General features: G+C 39.8%; 2 protein-coding genes across 7 annotated transcripts in view; one reads left to right on the top strand and one right to left on the bottom strand.

The window, feature by feature from the left end:
- CFH (complement factor H) overlaps positions 1–2,855 on the bottom strand; it is a 37,386-nt gene extending 34,531 nt beyond the window's left edge. For all 4 annotated transcript variants that reach the window (XM_084291537.1, XM_084291540.1, XM_084291538.1 and 1 more), the window contains exon 1: positions 2,723–2,855. In XM_084291537.1, coding sequence (XP_084147663.1) covers positions 2,723–2,783 — 61 coding nt within the window. In that variant the 5' untranslated portion in view covers positions 2,784–2,855. The remainder of the gene's footprint in view (positions 1–2,722) is intronic.
- A 13,024-nt stretch (positions 2,856–15,879) lies between these two features.
- The window catches only part of KCNT2 (potassium sodium-activated channel subfamily T member 2), a gene marked incomplete at both ends in the record, with an annotated part of 145,364 nt that continues 137,059 nt past the window's right edge, over positions 15,880–24,184 (top strand). For all 3 annotated transcript variants that reach the window (XM_084291435.1, XM_084291434.1, XM_084291433.1), the window contains one exon: positions 15,880–15,974. In XM_084291435.1, the coding sequence (XP_084147561.1) occupies positions 15,880–15,974 (95 nt within the window). The remainder of the gene's footprint in view (positions 15,975–24,184) is intronic.

Genomic DNA, 24,184 nt, shown 5'->3' with positions numbered 1-24,184 from the left:
CTGTCACTGGTACTTTCCTACATGTCTAAGTGCTGTGAAAGTGGATCTACAGCAAAAATATTTAGGATCTTTCCTCATGCAAGGGATGTAGGGTTATAGCTTGCTGAACTAATCTGGATTTCTAATCCAAAGTGAGCAAAATAAATCCTTACTCTTCCTTATCAAAGTGTGCAAAGTGAATTTTACTTTAGGTAAGACATACCCCTGAACATTCACTGTTTCTATTTCAGTTTGTGAAATGCCAACCAAATCAGGCAAATTTTTGGAAAGTTCTTTAAAGCTTTGGGGAAAAAAAAAAAAAAAAAGTATAATTAAGTATATTTTTAAGTATTCTGTAGCTATGATATTTTGAAAGTATGAAGAAAATAATGCTCATTGTGAGATCTAAACTTTCTTTTGACTGGCTTAAATACCCAGGAAAGGTAGACAAGACTTGAGGATACTGCTGAAGTGATAAAGGAAGAGTTTCAGTTTGCTCAAAAGTTCACATTTTTTCCAACTCTTTTAGCTATTCTAATAACAAGCATGTTCCTTCTAACCGATCGTTCTATCTTGAGTATATAAGATTGCTCTGTCCACCAGAGGGTATTATTATCCTACTATCAAAAGAGAGAGTAGAGACTTACTTTTATTAACAAAATTCATTAAGACACATTCACATTTTAATACAAAATATTCCTATTGTACATATGAGTAAATTGCTTAAAGAATCCCCCACCTCAAAAAACAAACAAACAAAACAAACAAAAAAACCCACATGTTTATCATGACATAGCGTGCCTTGGTCTATTAAATTTCAATAAGATTGACATTGAGTATGCTATGATTTCTCCAAACTGCTAAAAAATTTTCATATGGCAGCAAGTAAGTAAAGCTTAAGTCGACGGTAATACAGAGCAATGTTGGATGTCCAGACTGAATTGGCTTCTGCAATGATGGAAATCTGCAACAGTGCACTTGGGTGATGGCTGGAAAGCCACAGGCTATTCAGTAGAGGGATAGCTTCTCTTACATCTGAGTTGTTACACTTTTATTGACCCTTGTGCAGACTAGGGACTCTTAAGTCTCTTCACCATTACTAAGACATATTTGCTTCTGGATTTAATTTCAGCTCTCTGATTGTTCTTCACCACTACTGCCCTGATGTCAGACTATGCCATGGCAAGTGTTACTCTGAAGCGCCACAGTATGTGTATGTATTTCAGACTACAGTTAATTATTCTCTCTCTCTCTTTTTTTTTTTTTTTTTTTAAATGCAGTTTCTTAGTAGTTTGAGAAAAATAACTCTGCTTACAGAATGTACTTCAAAACTATATTAATTGTATTATGTACTTTGATCTGGGTACCTAGTAAAATTGAGATTTTTTGCATTTTTATATTATAAAGCACGGCTTAAATGCTTCAAATCCCTTTGTGGACAGCTGGAATTAATGATTTAGTACATATATGCGACTTGGTTAGAAATAGCTCAAACTGCTTTCTCACCATAATGCCAATAGCAATTTCCTGAAAGCTAAGCACAAACTATGAATTTAAGTAGAAGTATATTTCAGCACTTGTGCAACAACCTAGCTCTCAAACAACTCACACAGACTTCCAATATGAAGCTTGAACTAAGAATCCAGCATGGCCCATGGTAGTAGTTGTCCCAGATGGATCAAATATTGCTACATTTGCATTCCTTTGCTATCTCTTTAATCTAAAGAAAGCATTGTGAAAAGAAAACACAAATTCAGGCAAACTCTCTTTTCAAATTCCAGGACCTTTCTAGACTACTTTGAAAACAAATTAATGATTAGTAGTTGCATTGAAGCAGCATTTACTGTAAGTACATATAAAAAAAAGATGGTACAATTCATTAATATCAATATTTTTCACTTTTTTTTTTTTTTTTTTTTTTTAAAGTAAAATCTATCAGATCGCTTTGATTAATAAGGTATTCATAATCTTCACCTAAAATTAAAACAACCTGAACTGAGCACAGACACATTAGCTCCAAAACAGGCAGTGCCCTTTCTCCAACAGTTTAAGGAAACAAACAACCCCCCTCCCCCAAAACAAAACAAAAACTAAAAACCCATACAGAAAGCAAAGCAATTAAATAATTAAACGGGCACTAAACAACATAAACACAATATCAAGGAAAATAAATTTAACAGTGAAGCAGAAAACATCAGTAGAGCCTTCTGGAAAAACACCCAGAATACTAGCTACCTCTTTAAATATATACAAAAGCATATCTGTATATATTTATCTCATTTAATTGATGAATATACCACAGAACAAGCTGTCATTCAACAGCTATTTTGTATGCTAAGTCAGTCACTAAACATTTATTTTCCTCAGATTATCTCATAGAAAAAAAATACACATTAATTGAATATTCTCTATTTTAATCTACCAACTATTTACAAGTTTTAGATGTTAGAATTAAAAGTATAACAAATAACAAATGATTTGTCCGTTTGTAGTTTATAGAGATGATAGCCATTTAAAAAAATGTGCAACAGTTTAGTAACAGCAGTAGTTATCCAATAAATAGGTGAAATAATACTCATGACAAGATACTGAATCCTGTGTTAAATATTACCAGAAGAAATCTCAATTACTGTTGACAGAACTTCATTAAAATAGGCTTCAATTTGAACATTTTATTTACAAATTGTTTTAGCAACAACCTTCCTACACACTTTAAGCATTTTTTTTTCATATTAAAGCTTACCTCTTTCTGCAGTACAATACACCCAACATAGGAGGAGAGCTGTATAGCCCAGGAATGACATTCTAGTGACTCAGAAAAGGCATTTAGTACTGTAGCCAACTTTTTTTGATTACTTTATGCACTCCTATTTCACTCACTGAGTGACTTCAGGGACTGACCTTGCAAACCATTTATACTGTGAGTGATTTCAGCAGTCACTTCCCCTAACCCTCTTGCAACACACAAGGGTTTATTTTTTTTCCTCTCCAAATGTTGCTAAATAAATAAATAAATAAATGCCTGTCAATTTTGGATGACACTGTCCCTCCCTGCGGTGTGCTTGTTTTTACATCATACCTCCGCCCCCTCCCCCCCCCCCCCAAAATAAAAAAGTTGTACATATGATTTTTTTGATGTTCTTATATGTTTAAAAAACAATAATGAATATTAAATGTGTGTAAAAATGAACATCTTTGCTACATACATTTAAGACCTATGTTGAAAATAACTGAAATACAAAGCAGACAAAAATACAAAGTGATTTACTAATCCTTAGTTCTTGCATAAGATAGCCCACTACTTAGATCAGAGGTAATATATTTCATCAAATAACCCTTGGTGATGCTGAAGAATTTGTTTCAGTATCACATGAGAAATTCCAAGATGGAGAAGATGTGAATTAGTGTAATAACTATAATATGGATAACGAACTGTCCAAAGAAAAATGATATGGATCGCACGAAAAGATGAACCACATGGTAAACTGAGCTAATGGAGGAACTCTTTGTGGATTCATGTTAGCAACAGTCTTATTAATACTTTCCCTAAATGTCTTGGCTTTAGAAGAAGTGCACTCCACATAGAACGGGAGTTACTTGACATTGAGAATTTGGAAAAAAAAAAAAAAATCTAAGTTTACAAAGCATTCTCAGGAGACAGATGAAAAGACAGGTGCCGACCTCTGTATTGGGTTTATGTGGCAAGGTTTTGGTAGCCGGGGGCTTCAGGGGTGGCTTCTGTGAGAAGAGTCCAGAAGCTGCCTCATGTTAGATAAGGGCCAGTTGCAGCCAGCTCCAAAGGGCCCCACCGCTGGCCAGAGCCGACAATAAAAGAAGTTGCTTGCACTTCTGTGAGAGCAGATTTAAGAAAGGGAAAGAAACTACTGTACAACAGCAGCTGGGAGAGAGATGGGTGAGGAGAAGCCCTGCAGCCCCCAGGGTCAGCGCAGGAGGTGCTCCTGGCACAGAGCAGAATTTCTCTTGCAATGAGGTCCCTAGTGGAGCAGGCTGTCCCCCTGCAGCCTGGGGGTCCCACATGGAGCAGATCTCCATGCTGCAGCCCATGGAGGAGCCCCCAGTGGAGCAGGTGGATGTGGCCTGGACGAAGCTGCAGCCCATGGAGACCCCCGCAGGAGTAGGCCCCGGGCCAGAGCTGCAGCCCATGGAGAGGAGCCCACAAAGGAGCAGGGGCCCTGGGGGGAGCTGCTACCCATGGGGGACCCATGCTGGAGCAGTTTGCTCTTGGAGGATGGACCCCATAGTACAGACCCACAGTTGGAGCAGCTCTTTTAGAGCTGCTGCCTGTGGGAAGCACATGCAGAATCAGTTTAGGAAGGATGGCATCCTGTGGGAGGGACGCCATACTAGAGCAGGGGCAGAGAGTGACCATGAGGGAGTGGCAGAGATGAAGTGTTACAGACTGACTGCAGCCCCCATTCCCTGTTCCCCTTAGCCGCTTGGGGGAGGACGTAGAAGAGGGTAATGGGGGGAAGGTGTTTATAGTTTGAGTTTCTCACTGCTCTAGCTTGTTAGTAATAGGTAATAAATTACATTAATCTCCCTGTGTTGTCTTTTATCCTTGACAATAATTGTTGAGTGATCTCCCTGTTCTTATCTCTACCCTTGAGACCTTTTCATTGTATTTTCTCTCCTCTTTCCCTTTGAGTAAAACCACCACAACCACACACTGGTATGTGGTGGTGTCTGACTAGCATGGAGAATACATAGATATGTGCTTCCAAAAAGACACATAACATATCCTCATGATAACTGGCTTAGGTAGCCTACTGGTATAGGTTAAGAGAGTGTTTAGAAGAGAGATTCCAAATCAAGCCTGAATTCCAAAGCAGTGAATTTTTTTTTTCCTTCTCAAAATACAGCTGGAGGTTTTTTTTTTTTTTTTTTGTCTTTTATTTATTTACACCTAGACTGTGTTTCCAGTTATCCATTTAAAGGAATAGCCTTGCTGAAAACTAGCATTCAGTTGTTTCACCTACAAGAAATCTGCCAGACAGTAAAACACCTCTTCCTTTCCCTCCCACTTTCTATTGCCAAGTGGTTCATAAGTGGAAAATGATCTCTCACCCTGCTCCATGACCTTGTGATGATTGGCCTGCATCCATTTTGCAGGTACTGGTGCATACCTGATCGATAAAGATTATTTTATTTTTTTTTTTTTTCACCTGTCTAAGCTGAGTTCTAAAAAACACCTTCTCACAGAACAGCACTGTAAAAATCTTTAATTCTTTTCATTCTGTGGTACAGAACAATGTGCTTCTGCATACAACAGTGCTCTTATCTGCACCAGGATAGCATCGTTTGTCTTCTCTGCATCAATCTCACTGCATGCATTTACATGTTTCTGTACGAGTGAGCTGTTGAGTCCAAAAGCAAGTTTCCTTACAGCAGGAAGGAGCTACTCACCAGTCAGCCTCACCTCACTGTCCAGTAGGGTCATGGAAGAGATTCTTCTGGACACTATGCTGAAGTATATGGAAGACATAGAGGTGATTCTGAGCCAGCATAGCTTCCCCAAAGGCAAATAGTGCCTGGCTAATCCAGTAGCCTTCTCTGATTGAGTTACTGCATCAGCAGAGAGGGAAGAGCAACTGATGGCATCTATCTGGACTTCCTGTAAGGCCTCTAATATAGTCCCCCAGAACATTCTTGCCTCTAAATAGGAGACATATGGACTTGATGAATGGCATGTTAGATAGATAAGGAATTGGCTGGATGGCCACATCCAGAGAGTTACAGTCAATGGCTCAGTGTCCAAATGGGAACCAGTAACAAATGATGTCCCTCAGGGGTCCCTACTGGAACTAGTACTGTTTAATATCTTTTTTAATAATATGGATAGTGGGATTGAGTGCACCCTCAGCAAATTTGCAGACCACACCAAGCTGGTTGGTGCTCTTGATAACGCTACAGGGAAGGGATGACATCCAGAGGGACCTTGATGGGCTTGAAAAGTGGGCCCAGGTGAACCTTGTGAAGTTCAGCAAGGCCAGGTGAAAAATCCTGCACCTGGGTCAGAGCAATCCTCAACATCACTACAGACTGGGTGATGAATTGATTGAGAGCAGCCCTGCAGTGGAGAATTTGGGCTTGTTGGTTGATGTAAAAATGGATATGAGCTAGCAACGTAGGCTTGCAGCCCAGAAAGCCAGTTGTATCCTGGACTACATAAAAAGCAGCACGGTAGTAGGTTGAGGGAGGTGATTCTCCCCCTCTGCTCTCATGAGAGCCCACCTGGAATACTGTATCCAGTTCTGGGGTCCCCAGTACAAGAAAAATATGGACCTATTATACAAGGTCTATGGAAGCACAATGAAAGTCGCTGATAAAGCCACTGTCTTCCAGCAAGGAATTTGTGATGCCTAGTAATAGCAGTTCAGCTAGTCTCTGCTGGAATAGCACCTCTGACTGGTATAATTACAGCATGTTCTGACAGCATGCTTGCTGTCACACCTGATTCTAACAATACCAATACAGCTTGTAGCATTCTAGAAACAGTCAGTTTTGCTCAAAAATCTTCAGAAAGGAGTCCTATCTTACTATCTTAATAGTGAGATTATCTTTTCATTGTCAACAACTGTTCGTCTCTCCCAGTGGTAGAGAACTCCAATTCATAACATTACGTATCACTTAATACCTACAATTACAACCTAATGGTGTAACAGGGAAAAATTGCCCAGTTTGCTTAGGCATGTAATTAGCCAGCAATCACTGAGCTATTCATTTGGGATCAGTATCAACAATACATCAGATAGGACACTTAACAGAAAAATGCTAACAAGCACCTAACAAATTTCTAAACGTCCTTTCACTACCAATCTCCAAAGTTTCTATTCATGCACACAAATCCATGTGCACCTACTCACAGAGAGTTATATGCACAGTCCCCCTCTCACATAGCTCCTGTTGGACATGTGGGTTCTTAATGTGTACTTTTACTGCTCATCAAAGCCTGTTAATGCACATACTGGGGAGTAAGCACCACCCAAGGTCACAAACACATACAGGTGTGCATACCTACATGTTGCACCCTGAACTGTCTCTGCCCTCACTGGATGCAAGTTGCTTGTATTTGATGGTGCAGATGCTCCAGCTGGCCTAGGGAAAAGTCATGATGCTGGTGGGCCAACATTCAAGAGTTAAGCCCAGCTGCTCTGCTTTTGACAGCTTCTCTGTTCCCACTGTTCTCCCTACTGCTACAAACTTTCCTTCATTCCTTGTAACACTTGTCCAAACTGGGACCTCCCTTGTTTCAAAAATTACTCTGTAACTCTCTCATTACTGTTTAAGCTGTCTGATAGTCATCAACTCTTTAAATGTGGTCAGCTGTGGCATATGGAGTCTCATACACTTTTGGGTGCTTTAACTTGGATTCACATCTTAATGGCTGTTTTTCAGGCCATTTCACCAAGGGTGGTATATGTAAACACCCATGGAAATAGAAAAGCAATTTTAGGATTTATTTGAATGTTGCTTTATCTTCTAATGCAAAATATATATTAACATGTTCAGGTAGGATTTTGCAGCCATGATGGAAGACCTATCATGCCCACTTCTAAATAATCTGTACTTTAAATAAATGTTATATTATAAATTTGACATTTTCTGTAATTTTTATTAAGAATTATCATAACTTTATTATAAATTACAATAATTTTTGTTATAAATTTGCAACATGTAAGTATGCACACCCATGTACATGACCTTATGTGGTGCTTACTTCCCAGTATGTGCATTAACAGATTTTGATGAGCAGTACACGTACTCATTAAGAACCCACCTCTGTTTAATTGCCATCTCATTCTCCTAGCTTGGTACTCTGTAGTCAAAAGAAAAGCAAAAGTTACTTGAAAAGTGCTCTTTGCAAAAAAAAAAAAAAAAAAAAAAAAATTGTCTCCTACATAAAAGCAATTGTTACTACCTCTAGTTTAAACTAAGTTCTATTTACAGCCCAGTGAAGATCTACTGGAAGGCAGTTCAGAGGACATCACCATTTCCTCCCACGTTGCTCTGCCCTGCCACAGTGCTACCATCCCAATTGTTCCTATAGTTTCTGTTACTGGTCACCATGGATGTCAGAGCACTGTGGCATATAAGGGCCAGGGATAGCCCTGAAGTGGATACAGCTCCTTTTGGGATCTGTGCTATGGTGGTGCTGCTTATAAGAACACATAGATCAGGTGATATTGAATGCCCTGTGTCTGAAACAACATTACAAGGTTCATGCTTGCAATACAGAATCATGCTCACCAGACTGTGTAAAGCAGGCCGTCTACCTACCAAGGTTTCAGTTCAATTAAACAATTGAAACAAACAAACACAAAACCTTCTCCAGTTTTTTATACTTTGAGAGGAATAATCAAATTGAAAATTCCTCAGTTTTCTCCTTCTCCCCTAGCTTTACAGTGACCTTAAAACTCTGTTCTCACTTTGGGCTATTTCAGTCTGTTACTGTTTCTGAATCACTATCAAACCTTTTGCTCCAGCAGAACAGTCTGTATACTGCACAGTCATTTACCAAATGTAGAAAGAAAGGAAGACTCCAAGAATACTTTTTCTTTGAAGTTTAAATAAACATTTTTCCTGTAGTTTTTGCATGCCAAACAATGCAGTATTGTACTCCAAAAGGTGTATCAGGCAGTAAAATGAAGAGAGATGCAAAATCAACATGAAGAACACACAGTAAGAAAATAAATAGGATCATTAAATCTTTCAAGGTTTATAAGAATAGCAGTGTACTTCTTTTGGAACAAGCTCCTGGTATAGTCTGAAACTGGTGCTGCTGCTTGTTATGATTAGTTATGATTAAAAGCTTTTGTAAAGTTTCATTTTGTATTAGTAATATTCCCCCAAAGGCTGTGTCCTCTTGAAGGACAATTAAAACTATCAGCAACTACTCTCATTTGCATATCCAGCATACAAGCCAGCTACCTAGCAAAGAGATAACATAAGCATTTTTTTCTGTAGAAAAACTGTAGAAACCGATAGTTATTTAGGCTATGGTCATACACAGACTGCCCTCCTCATTCTCCTTATGGTAAGATTCAGAATGAACCAAAATCGGATCTTATCCCTAATAGCTAAGAATCTAACAAGCCACAACAAACATACATTTAAACAAGCAAAAAGAGGGTTCAAACCAATACGTTCATGTTGACCTAACTTACTACTGAGATCTTTTTGAGAAAAGGATGCGAAAGAGATCAGAGTGGCATTGCTATTGCTATGGTAGTTCTCTTGCAGCAAGGGAGAAGAAAACGATGACGCTTTCAAATGTGTGGGAACAGAGACTTTTGTTAGGGAAAGATGCAAAACAGAAGTAAACATTTGAATAGAAAATGACATAATAGAATACAGAAAAGTCCAGGCAGCCCTTGGAAGTGAAATGGAAATAAGTAGTGGATCTTTTATCTAACAGATACAATGTTATGGTGACAAAAATGGGGAAGGTAATCAAGGCTGCCTTTAGCTGAGCAGCAATAGACATAAAATTATGGGCCTAGGAAAGAATACATTTTAGATTATATGAAATAAATGTGCAAGAAATAGATCTAACTAGATTTAAAATTACAGTCTCAAGGGCCCTAGAATTGTTGCACTGGTCAGCAACATGCCCTTTGCTTTCCACCAACCTCAAGAAGCACAAGCGTTGGGTCAAAGTAAAATAGAATGCTACAACCAACAATTGAAGGTCATTTTGCCCTCTTGCTACTCAATAAGAACCCACTTGGGCAACATGCCCTGAGCTATAGCTAAGTTTTATAGTGGTGATACATATGCTTTTTACACATATAGTCAAAATTGCTGTCTACAAGCTTTCATGGTTAAATTCATTAAGGCGTCCTCTAGATAATCATTTTACACTGTTGTAATTTTTAGTCCTATACTCCATATTAGTAAATAATAGTTTTGTATTGTGGTAGTCAAAGAGGGGGAGTCCTCAAAATAGAACTCTCACCAGTTTCTGATATTGGCTTGGTTTAGCCTTTCACATCCATTCAGCCTGCTGGCCCCTCAGTCCAGCACACCTAACTTTTTTCCTGCAAGGCATCCATGTTCTGTGCTTCAGAACACATCTATGTGCTCTTTCCATTTGAGCTTTGCACCCATTAGTTTCTTGCTTTTTAAAAAGATAGTAACTTTTTTTTTTTTTTTTTTTAATAAAAGTACTGTTTTCTAACTGAGGAGTATACTCCTCCCCCCCCCCCCCCCCCCCCCCCCACTACTGCATCTCTATTTTCTAAGATAAATAATATTTATCAGGAAAGATTCTTCAGAATTATACCTAGGCATGTTTTAACAGACAATGTCATTATGATTTTTTTTTTTTCCCTATTGAAAAATCTACCTTTGGAGGGTATTTTGGAAGTGAAATTGCAGATAAGTAAAACGTATTTAAACAATATTTGATTAATTTATCTAAACCACTGTTCATTTTATGTTATGTGAATAATGAATCCTCAAACTTTCCATTCAGCCAGCAAATCTGCAGAATTATCTTGTGCGCTTTCCAGTGGTGCCAGTACTCTAGACCCTTGTTCCAGTCTTAACCATGAAACCATACAAACACACTCAAGAGAGTTGATCAATGCACAGGAATGTGGAAATAGAGTTTGAAAAGTAGTTACCTAAACATCCAGATACTTCTTGGTTCCAGGATGGAGGAGATGGAGGGGATATCTAAGAAGCACCAGGGCAGAGAAAAAAAAAAGCTTCAAAATAAGTTTGAGTTTTTGTCATTTATTTTTCAGTTAAACATTTTTTAAAATCATGTTTAGCTGTTTACCAGCACCACAAGACTAATAGGAAAAAGCATGCCAACTTTACAGAGAAGGCATTTCCTCTTACTGTTTTTCACTACCACCTAGACTACTGGCCTATGGGAAGCGTCTTGTATATTCCTACTTAGTGAGTTAACTGAATATCGAAGACAATATTAGTCTATCATCTTCCTTAAAAGGATAATACTTGCAAATTACTGCTGAGTATTACAGAACCATTTAAAATAATTTAGTATGCACTTGTTTCATACATGCCCTTTTCTTCTTCACCTTTTGTTTGAGAGGCTTATCTTTAAACAGTGTTCTTTCCTGTCTAACCACAACCTAACAACACTGTGTAGAAGAATAAAAACAATAGGGTCATAAGCTTATCAGATATGTCAGACAACATTTATTGTCTCTGAATCTGGTATACAATTGAAAAGCAATGGAGGGAACAGAAATTAAGAATTGTGTCTGATAAGGACTATTTCATCTCCTCAATGCAAAGGACCATCACCACATCAAAATGCACCACTTTATCTTGGGCAACATTCTACTCTAACTGTTTGCAGTCAAGTTTTGCTTTGATTTACCTGAAGAACTGTAAGTATCAACACCAACAGCAAAGAATGTTCCAGTGTCAGTAAATAAACTAAATAATAAAAACATACAATCTTTTTGAGGAAGGTATCAAAAACTAACCAGTTAATCTGATTTACTTGATTACAACAAAATGCACAATTCAGACTTACATAAACGGGAAAGACATCATTAATAAATAATATATACCTCCATATACACTGCAAGTGTTCCAAAACATACAGAAGTCATTAACATTGTGCCAGCATATGCTTTTACCTATACATCAACAAAAATATGAGTAACCTAAAAAGGAAACTTAAATGCTTTTTTTCTATTTTCCATACCTTAGTATGAGCCAAGATTTATATAAACACTAGCAAAAAACTCAGCAACAAAGTTCTTACTCTGCCTCCCTTAATCTTCAGGGTTACCCACCTGTACCTAATCAGTAAAAAAGTTTAAAGAAGACAGATTAATTCAAGTCTATTTTCAGTTTCCAAGACTGTGTCACAGGTGTTTCTGATACTTCTCAGGGCTGCCATCCCCTGAGACTAAAAACTCATATTCCTTGAAAGAAGTGAGTGTAGCTCATAGCTTTTCTTTAACACTTCAAGCATAGCAGAAAGAAATCCTAGCTTGAGCACAGTGACCCAGTAAAACAGCTTGTGTATAAGAGCATTTATCTCCACGCAGAAGATTCAGTGTCTCTTCAGCTTGAAGATGTTCAAGGGGGTTTAAGTCCTAATCAAAATATTAGATTCAGATAACTAAGAACCTAGCTCTGTCCAATTTTATACACTTAAGAGCTTTTCTGAAAAAGTACAGCCTAATTTTATACAAAAGTATAGTCCAATTTTGTACACTTAAGTCCAATTTTTATACACTTAAGAACTTTTCTGAAAAAAACTTTTCCTAGTCACTTTTATGAGTGACTAGGCCTCATACTGTCAGAAAGAAAGAACAGTTATTTTATAACGCAAAGAGTTTATATTACTTTAGAGAATAAAATTAAGTTTCCGTATATATTGAGTGACTATAGACTCAGTTATGAGTTTGCTTTTTATTTACTCTGCTCAGCTATTTACCAGGGTGCTAGTATGCCAGATACCTACTACCATTTTGAAAAGCATTTCTGTGGTAGAAGAAGTGCAAAAGCTTCTACTGTTACTTAGCTCCTCAAGCATGAAAACAAATGTTAGATTAATCAATTAGGGTGGAAAAATTAATGAGGCTGTTAGAAGATACAGTAGACACACAATTAATTTCTCATCTGACCTATGATTCACAGACTTCAGAAAAGGACTATAGTTAGCCCAAACCCTATTTTACTTGTACAACAGATCATTATAATATATAGTTTCCCTCTGCTTCAAGTGAAGGAATAAACACAGAGACCAAGTTTTTGCAAGATGAGAAAACACAGGGGCAGAGCAAGGAAACAATGTTTTCTAAGAAGAGACACCTTGCTTGGGTGGAGAAACAGCTAAGAAGAAAAAAATAACTGCACATAACAAATATTCTAATGGAAAAAGATCCTGTACTTTTTTGTTTGTTTTTTAAATTGGAGTTTTAGAGAACTCTGACTTCAGAATGCAGCATGGTAAAACTGGCAAGAATGTGGCAGCAGGCTAATTCACTATGTTATTTATTTCTCATATCAGCCAAAGCAAAGAGTGACTTACCTTTGAACTGTTGACACATATGTGCATCTGTCTTGCTTAATCTAACAAGCCCTTATGAGAAGCACATTGTGAACTCTGAATGCAACAAACTCTGAAAAAGGGCAAGCATCATCCCCCTGTTATCCCAACGTTTTACAAGACTTGGGCTACAACATCCCACTCTCTAAGAAACAGCAATCAGAGAAGCAGTGCTTTAGAACTCTACACTAAAGAAACAATGAAAGATGCGTTGTCTGTAACAACAGAAGAGATAACCCAAGTCCCCAGTTGGTCATCTTGGTCACTTGTAGAAATCTTTCCACAGCAGTATGAAGCTTAAAGTCAGATTCTCAGCAGGGCACATCACTATTATGCAGTACACTCCAAGTACACTTGCCATGCTTCAGCTGATCCCATTTGTGCCAGCTTTTAACTAGCTTACACAGAAATCCAACTGGATGGAAGATAGAAGGCTCAATCTTCAATGCACAAAATGAACGTAAGCATCTAGTTAAGCATGCAGTATTTAGACCAAATTTAGGGATTAACTTCTCACTTAGTCCCAGAACCAGCAAAGACTAAAAACCTCATTCAAACTTAAATATTACACCAGTGTCACACTGTGAGTTACTTCATTTTAATAAAGAAACACTACTACTGAAGAGCTTAGATGAAGACCTAACCAGGGAAGGCAAATCATGACAGTCAGGGAAAATGTAACAGTATTTTTGTTTACTAAAGCTGTGGCATTACATACTGAGTATGACTATAATACATATGACAGTCTAGATTACAGTGTACCTTTAAGAAGAAATCTAAAAAACTTTCTTTGCTATTTCAATTCGGACAGTGAATTCAAAGAGATCTTCATATTGGTAATACGCACTTCCTCAGTCATGTGGGAAGTTAGAGTAGTTCCTAGAATGTCTCCCACTTTCAGTCATTGGCCACAAATTTCAATGTTCAGTTTTCTTTTTCTTGCACAATTCAGAGACTTTAAAGGAGTAAAATAAGATTTCAGACAAACATTGCAACTTTGGTCATCCACAGATTACTTGCTTGATTTCAACAATATCACTCAAATATGGTACAGTCTGGTCTCACTCAAAACAGTTACTAACACAGAAAAAAATCTGGCTTGGGAAACGATGCGCTAGAAATGTTTTCAGAGATGAACCAATTCAAGTACAAACCAAGATGTCCGCTTCTGTGAGAAGAGGAAAAAAAAAAGAGAGAGAGAACAAAAAAAGCATTATAGTGTCTGCTTTGATGCCCTTAGTTGTTGGTCTGATCTGTATTGACCTCAAAAAAAAAAAAAAAAAAAAAAGGAATGCTAGTATGCAACTAGTGTTTTATTTTATTTTAATTTTTTTTTAACAAGGAAAGTAAATTTTTCATCAGACTATATTCTGTAAAATAAATTTTTATATCCACATACAATCTTACACATTCAACATGTAGCCAAATCTTATAAGATGGATGATTACACTGAAGAAGTATAGGAAAAAATGGCGAAGGATTGCGCAAAACACCCACGTATATTAATAAGAAGTGTTTGATTGATGCTTGCTTGCACAGAAAACTAAAATTGTAGTTTATTGAACCTTTAAACTCACACAAACCTACTGCTGAGATAAATAAGTCTTCCCTATCTTATGATGGCTTGTTGCTGCTCTGCTGTAGCTGCACTAGCTCTTCTGCCAGCACTTAGGGTGAACCTAGGTTTGGGAAAGTGACAGAAATGAAAATTAACCCAGAAAAAAAAAAAAAAAAGTTATTTTTCGGCTGCATGGGTTGCAAATTCAGTATGTGTGGGGAATAAGTAGCCAGGGAGAGAGGAAGCATACAAATGACCCCTCTGCCAGCTCTGCCCCTTCGTTAAGGCCTGTCAACATACAGGCGAGGCAGAACCACCTGGCCACCAGGCACTGCTCAAGAACCTCAGTGACCCTGGAGTATCCCCACGAAGGGACTGTGCTGGACGCATTTCGCCATTTCAGAGGTGCCTGTGCTCCCTTGGTAGATAGACCAGCCCAAACTGGGGAGCCAGGAGAGCCCCTTTTTGGGGAGCCAGCCGTGGCAGCTGTGTGGCTGCGCACCCCCTGGGTTCTTACAGGGCCTGGGCACTGCTCCTCCTCTGTTGGACAAAGCCCTGAACCATTATAGCACCAGCTCACCAGTGGCTTACCGCATCTGCACGTGTGGCTTCAGAGAGCTGGCACGAAGCAGGACGAGCCATTTCCCAGAGCCGTGCTTTAACCCAAGGGACTACAGGTGGGCAGGGGACAAAGGTAGGGGACAGCGGGCTCGGCTGAACAGCTGTCAGTAACGCGGGGCTGCGCAGACGTTCCCTACAGCCGGAGCAGCCAAAACCAAAGGAACAAACCCAAACACGCGGCCCCCAGGGTTTATACTGGCGTTGCATCCCTGGCGTGGGTCCTACACCGGGGCACCCCCAGGTGCAACCAGCGGGGGCTCAGCCCCCCGCAGCAGGGCCCGCTCAGCCCCTGCCCCTCGTGCCAGCGGGGCGCCTCCCATTGGCCGGCAGTGCAGAAATCCCCGCCCCTCTGCTTGAATATGCTAATCAGCGCCCACCCCATTGGCTGGCCCGGCGGCGGCGGCTCCGAACGACATTTGCATGGCGGCGGGCAGCTCCTTTGTTGTCAACGGCGGCGGGCGGCGCGCGTGCTCGCCAGGGCTGCCTGGGTGGGTGGGTGGGTGCGCGCCGCCGAGGCCGCCCCACCGCCGCCCCCGGCGACCGTCACCCGCGGAGGGACGACGCGGCGCCCCCCCGGCTCGGCGGCTGAGGGGGGACGCCGGGGAGCGCCGCTTCGCCACCTCTTCCTCCTCCTCCTCCTCCTCCTCCTCCAGGCAGGATGGTGGACCTGGACAGCGAGGTGCCCCCGCTGCCGCCGCGGTACCGCTTTCGGGACCTGCTGCTGGGCGAGCAGGGCTGGCAGAGCGACGACAGGTGAGAGGGGGGTGGCAGGACCCCGCCTGCCCCGCGGTGCGTGAGGGGGCTGCCGCGGCCGGGCGCTGAGGGGAGGCAGCCACCTCACCGCCCCTCGGCGGGGGCTGCGCGTGTTAAAACGCCCGGGGTGGCGGCTTGGCACGCTTCTTGTGCTGGCTCTTAGTCTGAGGCGTAGCCACCGCTCGCCGATTTATGAATTATTCCCTTTACTAAGCAAATCAGCTAACGCCGTTAGAAGAAACAAGAACAGACGGCGGTGTGTGGTTAATTGCAAGGCGCGATGCAGAACTCAGGGGCAGCAGGAGGGCTGTGCCGCGGCTTGACCACGCATCCCATCCCCGCGTGTCGGGAAGCTGCTACACGATCCAACCTGGCAAAATTGCGTGCGAGAGCCACTTTGCACGGGCAATTTATTATGGTTAAATGACAGGGAAACAAAATTGTCTGCTCGTATACAGTGGCATGCTGGATCGATTTTAATCCAATACTTTTATATAGCCAGAATGAGTCATGCTTTAACTCAGCAGCCAGAAACTTTGAATTTAATGCTAATCTAACCGTCTTCAGATTGTAGCCACATTCCTAAGAAAGATGGATTCTCACTGGTAATCATGCAAATACGGAACTTGGTGTTAGCTCTGTTTATGGGAACATGGTATACGTTGAAAAACTAAATTATGTGTATTAAGACAGTTTTGAAATGGTGAATGATGTCTTAAGATGATCACAAAAATGAATGCTATTGATTGGAAATGATGGCATTGTAAGTGTGTCGTATTAGTTTAACACACTGCTGAGATGTTTATCAAAGCATGGTTTTATATTTAAAATATTAATTAAACCATAGGTATATTCAGTGTTCACAATTTCTGATGACAGTATTCTTTGAGATTTTAGAAAATGTGGATCTTGGCAACTTAAACCTACATTTTACTTTCCACTGGCATAAGAAAAAAAAAAAACACAACTTTTCTTATTTTACCAGCTAGGATTTCGATGGCTAAAATAAACAAAATATTCTCTATACATTTTCTCTTTGGACCACTCCATGACAATACTTTTGCCAGCTCTAGGTCAAACTTCTGCCAAGTACTTCCCTGATACCAGTTGTTTGACTTTCCTAAACTTTATAAAGTTACGTTCTATGGAGGAAGTGTGGCCTGGTCTCAGTAGAAAATAGTGCATAATCACCTGCACAAACCACAGCACCTCTTTAGATATAGAAATTTCAATTTCAAGTCTGTGTCTGCTTGATGAAATATATAGAAATAGGCCTTGGAAAACATTGATAGTGGAGTTATAGCATGACAGTATTACAGAGCATAATTATAGATGGAAAATTATGCCTAAGGACTAGTGGAAAATGAATAGTTACTTTTAGTTATTTTGTTGATATTCATTCAAGCAATGTAAGGAAGATCTCTGGACACATATAGAAATAAAAAATACGAACCACAAAATAAGAACCTGGGACTGCAAATGGCTAGCAGAAATGGCTTTCCAGATCTTCAGGTGTTGTCCTCTGCCAGGGCTAGGCACAGTTGCGGTGTGGGGGTAGGCTGCACAGTTGTTTCCCCACAACACAAACAGGATCCCACTTTACATGAGGCTGTCATAGCAGCACTCCTCTCTTCCAGCTCTGCAAGTTACCATAGCAGTCTTTTCTGATGCTAGTTTTCTGTTAACTGAACAAAGTCCATTCTTAAAAAAAAAAGAAATTTGAGTTTGTTTGTCCACCTTACTATAGGATTCTGTTGAGATTCTTGTATTTCTGTATTCAAGGATCTCTTCTAATACTAACATGTTACTCCATGCCATGTTATTTTGCTACTAGTATGAAAAGCATACTCTGCGCAGAAATACTGTCAAATGGAATATTTCAAATATTACACCTACTTTCATGAAATGTTTAATGAAAGAGACAACAAACCTGTGGGGACCCTAAGATAAATTGTTACTTTGTAATAATTAGTCAAAAGAGCAATATCACAAGTATGCCTTTATTTTATATTATTCTTTTTCTTTGCAACCTTAAACAAATGGTCCGAGTTTGGTTTTGGTGAATTATGTTTCTAGTGCTATCTTCTAATTAATGTGTAATACAGATATTGCCAAAGGTGTTGCTTGCACTCTCTTCAGCTGAATGGACGTTGACTATGAATAGAATACCCTAACATTATAATACAATTGAAGCAGCCTTAAAATATGGCCACGCAATAGCAAGTGATCAAGATAGTTCATTTTGGGAGGTTACTTGCCCTCGATTAAGATCCTGGAAATAATTTTCTGCACACTCCCAGTTCACTGCAACTTCATACTTCCAGTTGCTTTCAGCTCCTGCACTCAGATTTACATCGACTGTTTTCCATCTGTGGTCTGTGAATTTCAGGTCTGTTACCAGCTGAAACCCTCTGTTTCTTGTCTGTTCATCCTGGAGGTCTCTCTTTTCTCCTTCCTCTCTCCCTTTCTAGAAAGATGTTCACTCTTTGCTGGCTGAGGGGCATACATGCCATCTCTGTGCTTGTAGATGCCTGTTGATTCTTCAAAGTGGAGAGGAGATGCAATCATTCCTCTGATCTGCCTGCCACAAAACCAGCCAGGGTTCTGTACCACCGAATCTCAGTTTCAAAAGAATAGTTTTCCAGAAATTCATATGGTACTACTTAATAATAAATATGATTGGAATGATGTAGGTCTTTTTTTTTTTTCTGGAAGATATATTTTCAACATAAGCATAGTGTCCAGTTTTGAAACCTTACAGGTTATGTTTTTTTAGGAGCAGGGTTTGATCAGCTCTTTATTTTGAAGGATCCTGTTCATTTATAAGATACAAACATAGAGTTGTTCTTAGCTGAATGTAATAGAATCCTGATTCAGGAAACTATTCTTAGATCTGTGCCTGGTTGCAGGCAGTTTTATAATTTTCCTTTTCTCTCCATGGTGGAGCTTCATTTAGGTTTTTCTTTTTTTTAGTGTCTTTCATTGTCTGTTTCTTACCCATCCTTCCCAAATAAGGTAACATCCATTTTACTACTTTTGCATTTCTCTCTCAGAATAAAGGTAACTACACTTGCATAGCATAATTCCTAATAAATGTTGCAGTTGGCCTCAGTAGCAGATGGGTTCTGGGCTGTCGTATTCCACAAACCATCAAATTGTGTTGTATACTCTTTTCCATAAAAGAAGTTTCTTTGTGAACAAAAACACAGCAAGCCTTTGGCAAATACATAAACTATTTAAAACAATCAACATTCTTGAATTTTCTGAGTAGTTTTTCCTGGGGGGGGGGGGGGGGGGGGGGGGGGGGGAAGTATGTTAAGACCAGTTTTGTTTTTAAGGGCTAGATTTTCAAAGGACCTAGCTCCCTTTGAAAACCTTGGAGGTAAAGATGATGCTTACAGCACACAGGAATCACAAATTATCTCTTTCTGATTTATAGCTTAAACTTTCACCAACATCTACCATTTAACCTGGTACAATTAGATGATGTTAATTCAATAATGTTAAATTCCTGGACTATTCTGAGGCAATCTTTTCATATTAAGCTATTCACATTTTATATGAAAAACATTACTCAAATCATTGTGGTTAGTTGAGGCATTCATGTTCCTGTCACTATGAAAAATATTTAAATATTGCCTAGATCAACATGAATTTTTTCTGCAGGAGAACAGGTAAAAGATCGGCCCAGTAGCTAAAGTATGGGTGTGCCATGTGGGCTATTTCTGCAGCAGGTAGGGTAGCATACCAGGTTTCATCTGGCCTTATAAATATTCCGGCCATTGGACTAAGGGTAATGAAAAGACTGAATGATTGACTTTTTCACTAATTTTGTAAATATCACTAATATCCCTTTGTGAAGCTCATATTTTACTTTCACTGTTGAAAATATCTGAAACTAAATGGTTTGATTTATTAAATACACTGAGATGTTTTTCTTAACTGTCATAATGCAGATTGTCTTTCAGTTTGGGTGCTTGGGAAGGAAGCAGGAGTAAAGGGTTAACTCAGTGGTTAGCACAACAGTTATTTACCCACTAACTCAGTGAGGTTTCACTGAAGTGCAATTATAACAGTAAATTACATAATAAAATGTTTCAGTTTTCATAAACCTACTGATAGTCAATTCTTAGTCTTACCAGCTGTATTGAAGAGCTACACAAATAAAAATAGAAAATATCCTACTAAGTGAAGACCTGATATGTTTAAAATCTGGTAAATAACTTGCTTCAGAAAAGGGCAGAAAAGAAGATATTTATTTTAGGTTCCTGTGTCAGCTTTGGAAAGAGCTGTTTAGAAAACAAAATGTGTTTTCTTGTGTCATGTACCTGTGTAAATATATAGTCATTATATACTTTAAAAAAGCCAAACAAGAAGATACTAGAGACTTAAAAATTCTAAGTTAAAAATAAAAAAAATAAAAACCCAAACATTTAAATTCTGCTGATAGGAGTGCCTACTTTCTGTAAATAACTCAGTGCTTAAGTATCTTGAAGAGTCAAATTTACCTCATGTTTCTTAAACTGTTTGTGTACTTCTAGTCCATTCTTCAGAAGCTTATAAAGTTATGATGCTGCATTTGTTTTAGTTCAGTAAATTCAAGCAATTCTGGAATGTTCCCCACCATCGAAGAATGACTGCTTATACTAGTGACCTCTTTAAACTTTCTGCTGTATGCTTTGGCCAGCTGTTGAACAGCACCCATAAGTGATTCAGCAGTTGGAGTGTCCAAGGAAACACTCCTAGAAGGCAGGTTGCAGGCAGTCACCCAATTCTGGAGGCTGAAACGGTTTTCCGGTGTGTATGTAGAATGTTTTGTGCAATTTAATGTCAGTGCATGGGCATGTTAACTTACTGGTAAAGACATACCTGGAGTGGGTCATGGTTTGAAGTAACTGCTACGCTTGAACATTATGTGCCATTTCTCCCATTTGTGCTGCTAGATCCGTCTTTCTCTTCTCCTGTATTTCCTGCACAGTCACACACTCAGATTATGCATATATGGTGGCTGCATTACAGGGAGATCCATTTATAACTCACAGACTTGCTAATGCCTGGTGTCTTCCTTTCTCAAATATACAATATAGCCATAAATGTAGGCAATAAGTGTATTTTGTCCCGGAGTCCTTAAAAAAAATATGTATCTGTTAAAGAGCTTTAATTTATTGGAAAAATTATTTTCCCACAATATTTTACAGATAGAAAAAGAGAAGCATATGGATGTTTTTAAGATGTGCAGAATGAGATTCATTGTATTGACCTCATAGAAGCATATGTAGCATTTTAGGTTTTAAATATCTTTTACACTTTGGGTTTATGTAAGATTCAGCAATATGTTGGGCTTTCTTTGGATCTTGCACACCAAGGTAAATTTTATCAATGCTGAATATTTCTAGCAATATTCAACACCATCAAGTACATATTACAGCATTGAATTGGTGAATTAATAGTCTGTCATATTAATAGATTGTATATGCAATCCTACACATGATTGTACAGTCATATCTGCTTTATACTACTATTTAATTCTACCACTTGTTGGAGTTCAAGGTGGTATACAGAGGCAATATGTTCTAGGAAGAATCACCATTATTGTGCCACTGCAAAATCACAAAGATAAAAATTAAAGAACAACAACAACAACAACAACAACAAAAAAACACTAAACCCTGATACATTTTCCAGCTCCCACCCTCAAAGCATTGGATTTCATAACTTTTCCATATGCTGTATTTACAATTTCACAGTCATAGAACAAAAATTTACATTTCTCAAATCTGTATTCTTCTCATTTTGATACATAAGTAACAAGAGACATTAGCTGGTACTGGGAATGTGTTTCAAATACTGCTCCTATATCAAGGTAAAGATTTGAGTAATTTTGCTGCAGTTCATGATGAAACTATAGAACTAAATGTTACCTTTGTGCAAGAACTATTCTTATAGTGGCTACTTAATGGATTAAATTAAAATTAGTTTTCCCTTCTGATATGCTTACTACTTAATGAGCATTACCACCTATCTTGGAAGGAAAGATTCAGATAATACAGAACACCTCCACACATCACTTGGACAATTGTATGCTGCTGGCTGTCATGTTGACTGGTGACTTTCAAGAAACAACTCCCTACTGTAAGTCTCAGAAGGCACTTTAACAGTCATTTGTCAGTGTGAATTACTGAGTAAAGCCCTCCCTTTGACTTTCGTTTTGGAAATCACCTGAGATTGCTAAACTAAAAGGGGATAAAAAGCCCACACATTTCTGAATCAAATGATTTAAAATATCTGAGTCTAGATTCAACTCACACAAAAATTCTATTATAATTTCCTCAAAAGAAGGTTCTATTGTTTTCTTCAAAATAATCCTCCTCTTTCCTTTAAGAAATACTTCTGTCATTTTGACATCGATTTAACTTTTATGAGTTCTTTATTTAACAGAATCACAGAATTTCTAGGTTGGAAGAGACCTCAAGATCATCGAGTCCAACCTCTGACCTAACGCTAGCAGTCCCCACTAAACCATATCCCTAAGCTCGAAGCTACAAAGTAAGAGGACTTCAGCAAATATTGCCAAATTTATCTTGAATTATCCTCATAAGTAAATTTTCAAAGTAAATTAAACGATTTAGAAGCCTAAGTTCTATTTTAGAAGCTTGATTGTGATTGAAACTGCTCAGGATCGGCAGGGACAACAAGGCTAGTGTCCTGGTCGGGGTCTGCTATAGACCGCTGAACCAGGATGAGGAGACGGATGAGAAATTCTACAGGCAGCTGACAGAAGTTGCGAAATCTTCAGCGCTTGTTCTCGTGGGGGACTTCAACTTCCCTGACATATCCTGGAAGCACAACACAGCCCAGAGGAAGCGGTCTAGGAGGTTTCTGGAGAGCGTGGAAGATAGCTTCCTGACGCAGCTGGTTAGTGAACCTACCAGGGGTGGTGCCCCACTAGACCTTCTCTTCACAAACAGAGAAGGACTGGTGGAGGATGTGGTTGTCAGGAGCTGTCTTGGGCAGAGTGACCACGCAATGGTGGAGTTCACTATTCTTGGCGAGGCCAGGAAGGGGACCAGTAAAACCGCTGTATTGGACTTCCGGAGGGCTGACTTAGAGCTGCTCAGGACACTAGTTGGTGGAGTCCCTTGGGAGGCGGTTCTGAAGGGCAGAGGGGTCCAGGAAGGCTGGGCGCTCTTCAAGAGGGAAATATTAATGGCGCAGGAACGGTCTGTCCCCACGTGCCCAAAGACGAGCTGGCAGGGAAGAAGACCAGCCTGGCTGAACAGAGAATTGTGGCTTGAGCTTAGGAGAAAAAAGAGGGTTTATAATCTTTGGAAAAGTGGGCAGGCCACTAGGGAGGACTATAAGGATGTTGCGAGGCTGTGCAGGGACAAAATTAGGAAGGCCAAAGCTCATCTGGATCTCAATCTGGCTACTGCCGTTAAAGATAACAAAAAACGTTTCTATAAATACATCAACACAAAAAGGAGGACTAAGGAGAATCTCCATCCTTTACTGGATGCGGGGGGAAACTTAGTTACAAGAGATGAGGAAAAGGCGGAGGTGCTCAATGCCTTCTTTGCCTCAGTCTTTAGCAGCAATACCGGTTGTTCTCTGGATACTCAGTACCCTGAGCTGGTGGAAGGCGATGGGGAGCAGGATGTGGCCCTCACTATCCACGAAGAACTGGTTGGTGACCTGCTACGGCACTTGGATGTGCAGAAGTTGATGGGGCCGGATGGGATCCACCCAAGGGTACTGAGAGAACTGGCAGAGGAGCTGGCCAAGCCACTGTCCATCATTTATCAGCAGTCCTGGCTATCGGGGGAGGTCCCAGTTGACTGGCGGCTAGCAAACGTGACGCCCATCTACAAGAAGGGCCGGAGGGCAGACCCGGGAAACTACAGGCCTGTCAGTTTGACCTCAGTACCAGGGAAGCTCATGGAGCAGATCCTCCTGAGAGTCATCACACAGCACTTGCAGGGGAAGCAGGCGATCAGGCCCAGTCAGCATGGGTTTATGAAAGGCAGATCCTGCTTGACGAACCTGATCTCCTTCTATGACAAAGTGACGCGCTGGGTGGACAAGGGAAAGGCTGTGGATGTGGTCTACCTTGACTTCAGCAAGGCTTTTGACACCATCTCCCACAGCATTCTCCTCAAGAAACTGGCTGCTCTTGGCTTAGACTGGCGCACGCTTCATTGGGTTAGAAACTG

The sequence above is a fragment of the Netta rufina genome, assembly GCF_964035555.1.
Source record: "Netta rufina genome assembly, chromosome: 8".
Classification (NCBI taxonomy): Eukaryota; Metazoa; Chordata; class Aves; order Anseriformes; family Anatidae; genus Netta; species Netta rufina.
The sequence above is the reverse complement of the archived record's forward strand: the minus strand, read 5'-3'. Positions and strand labels throughout refer to the sequence as shown.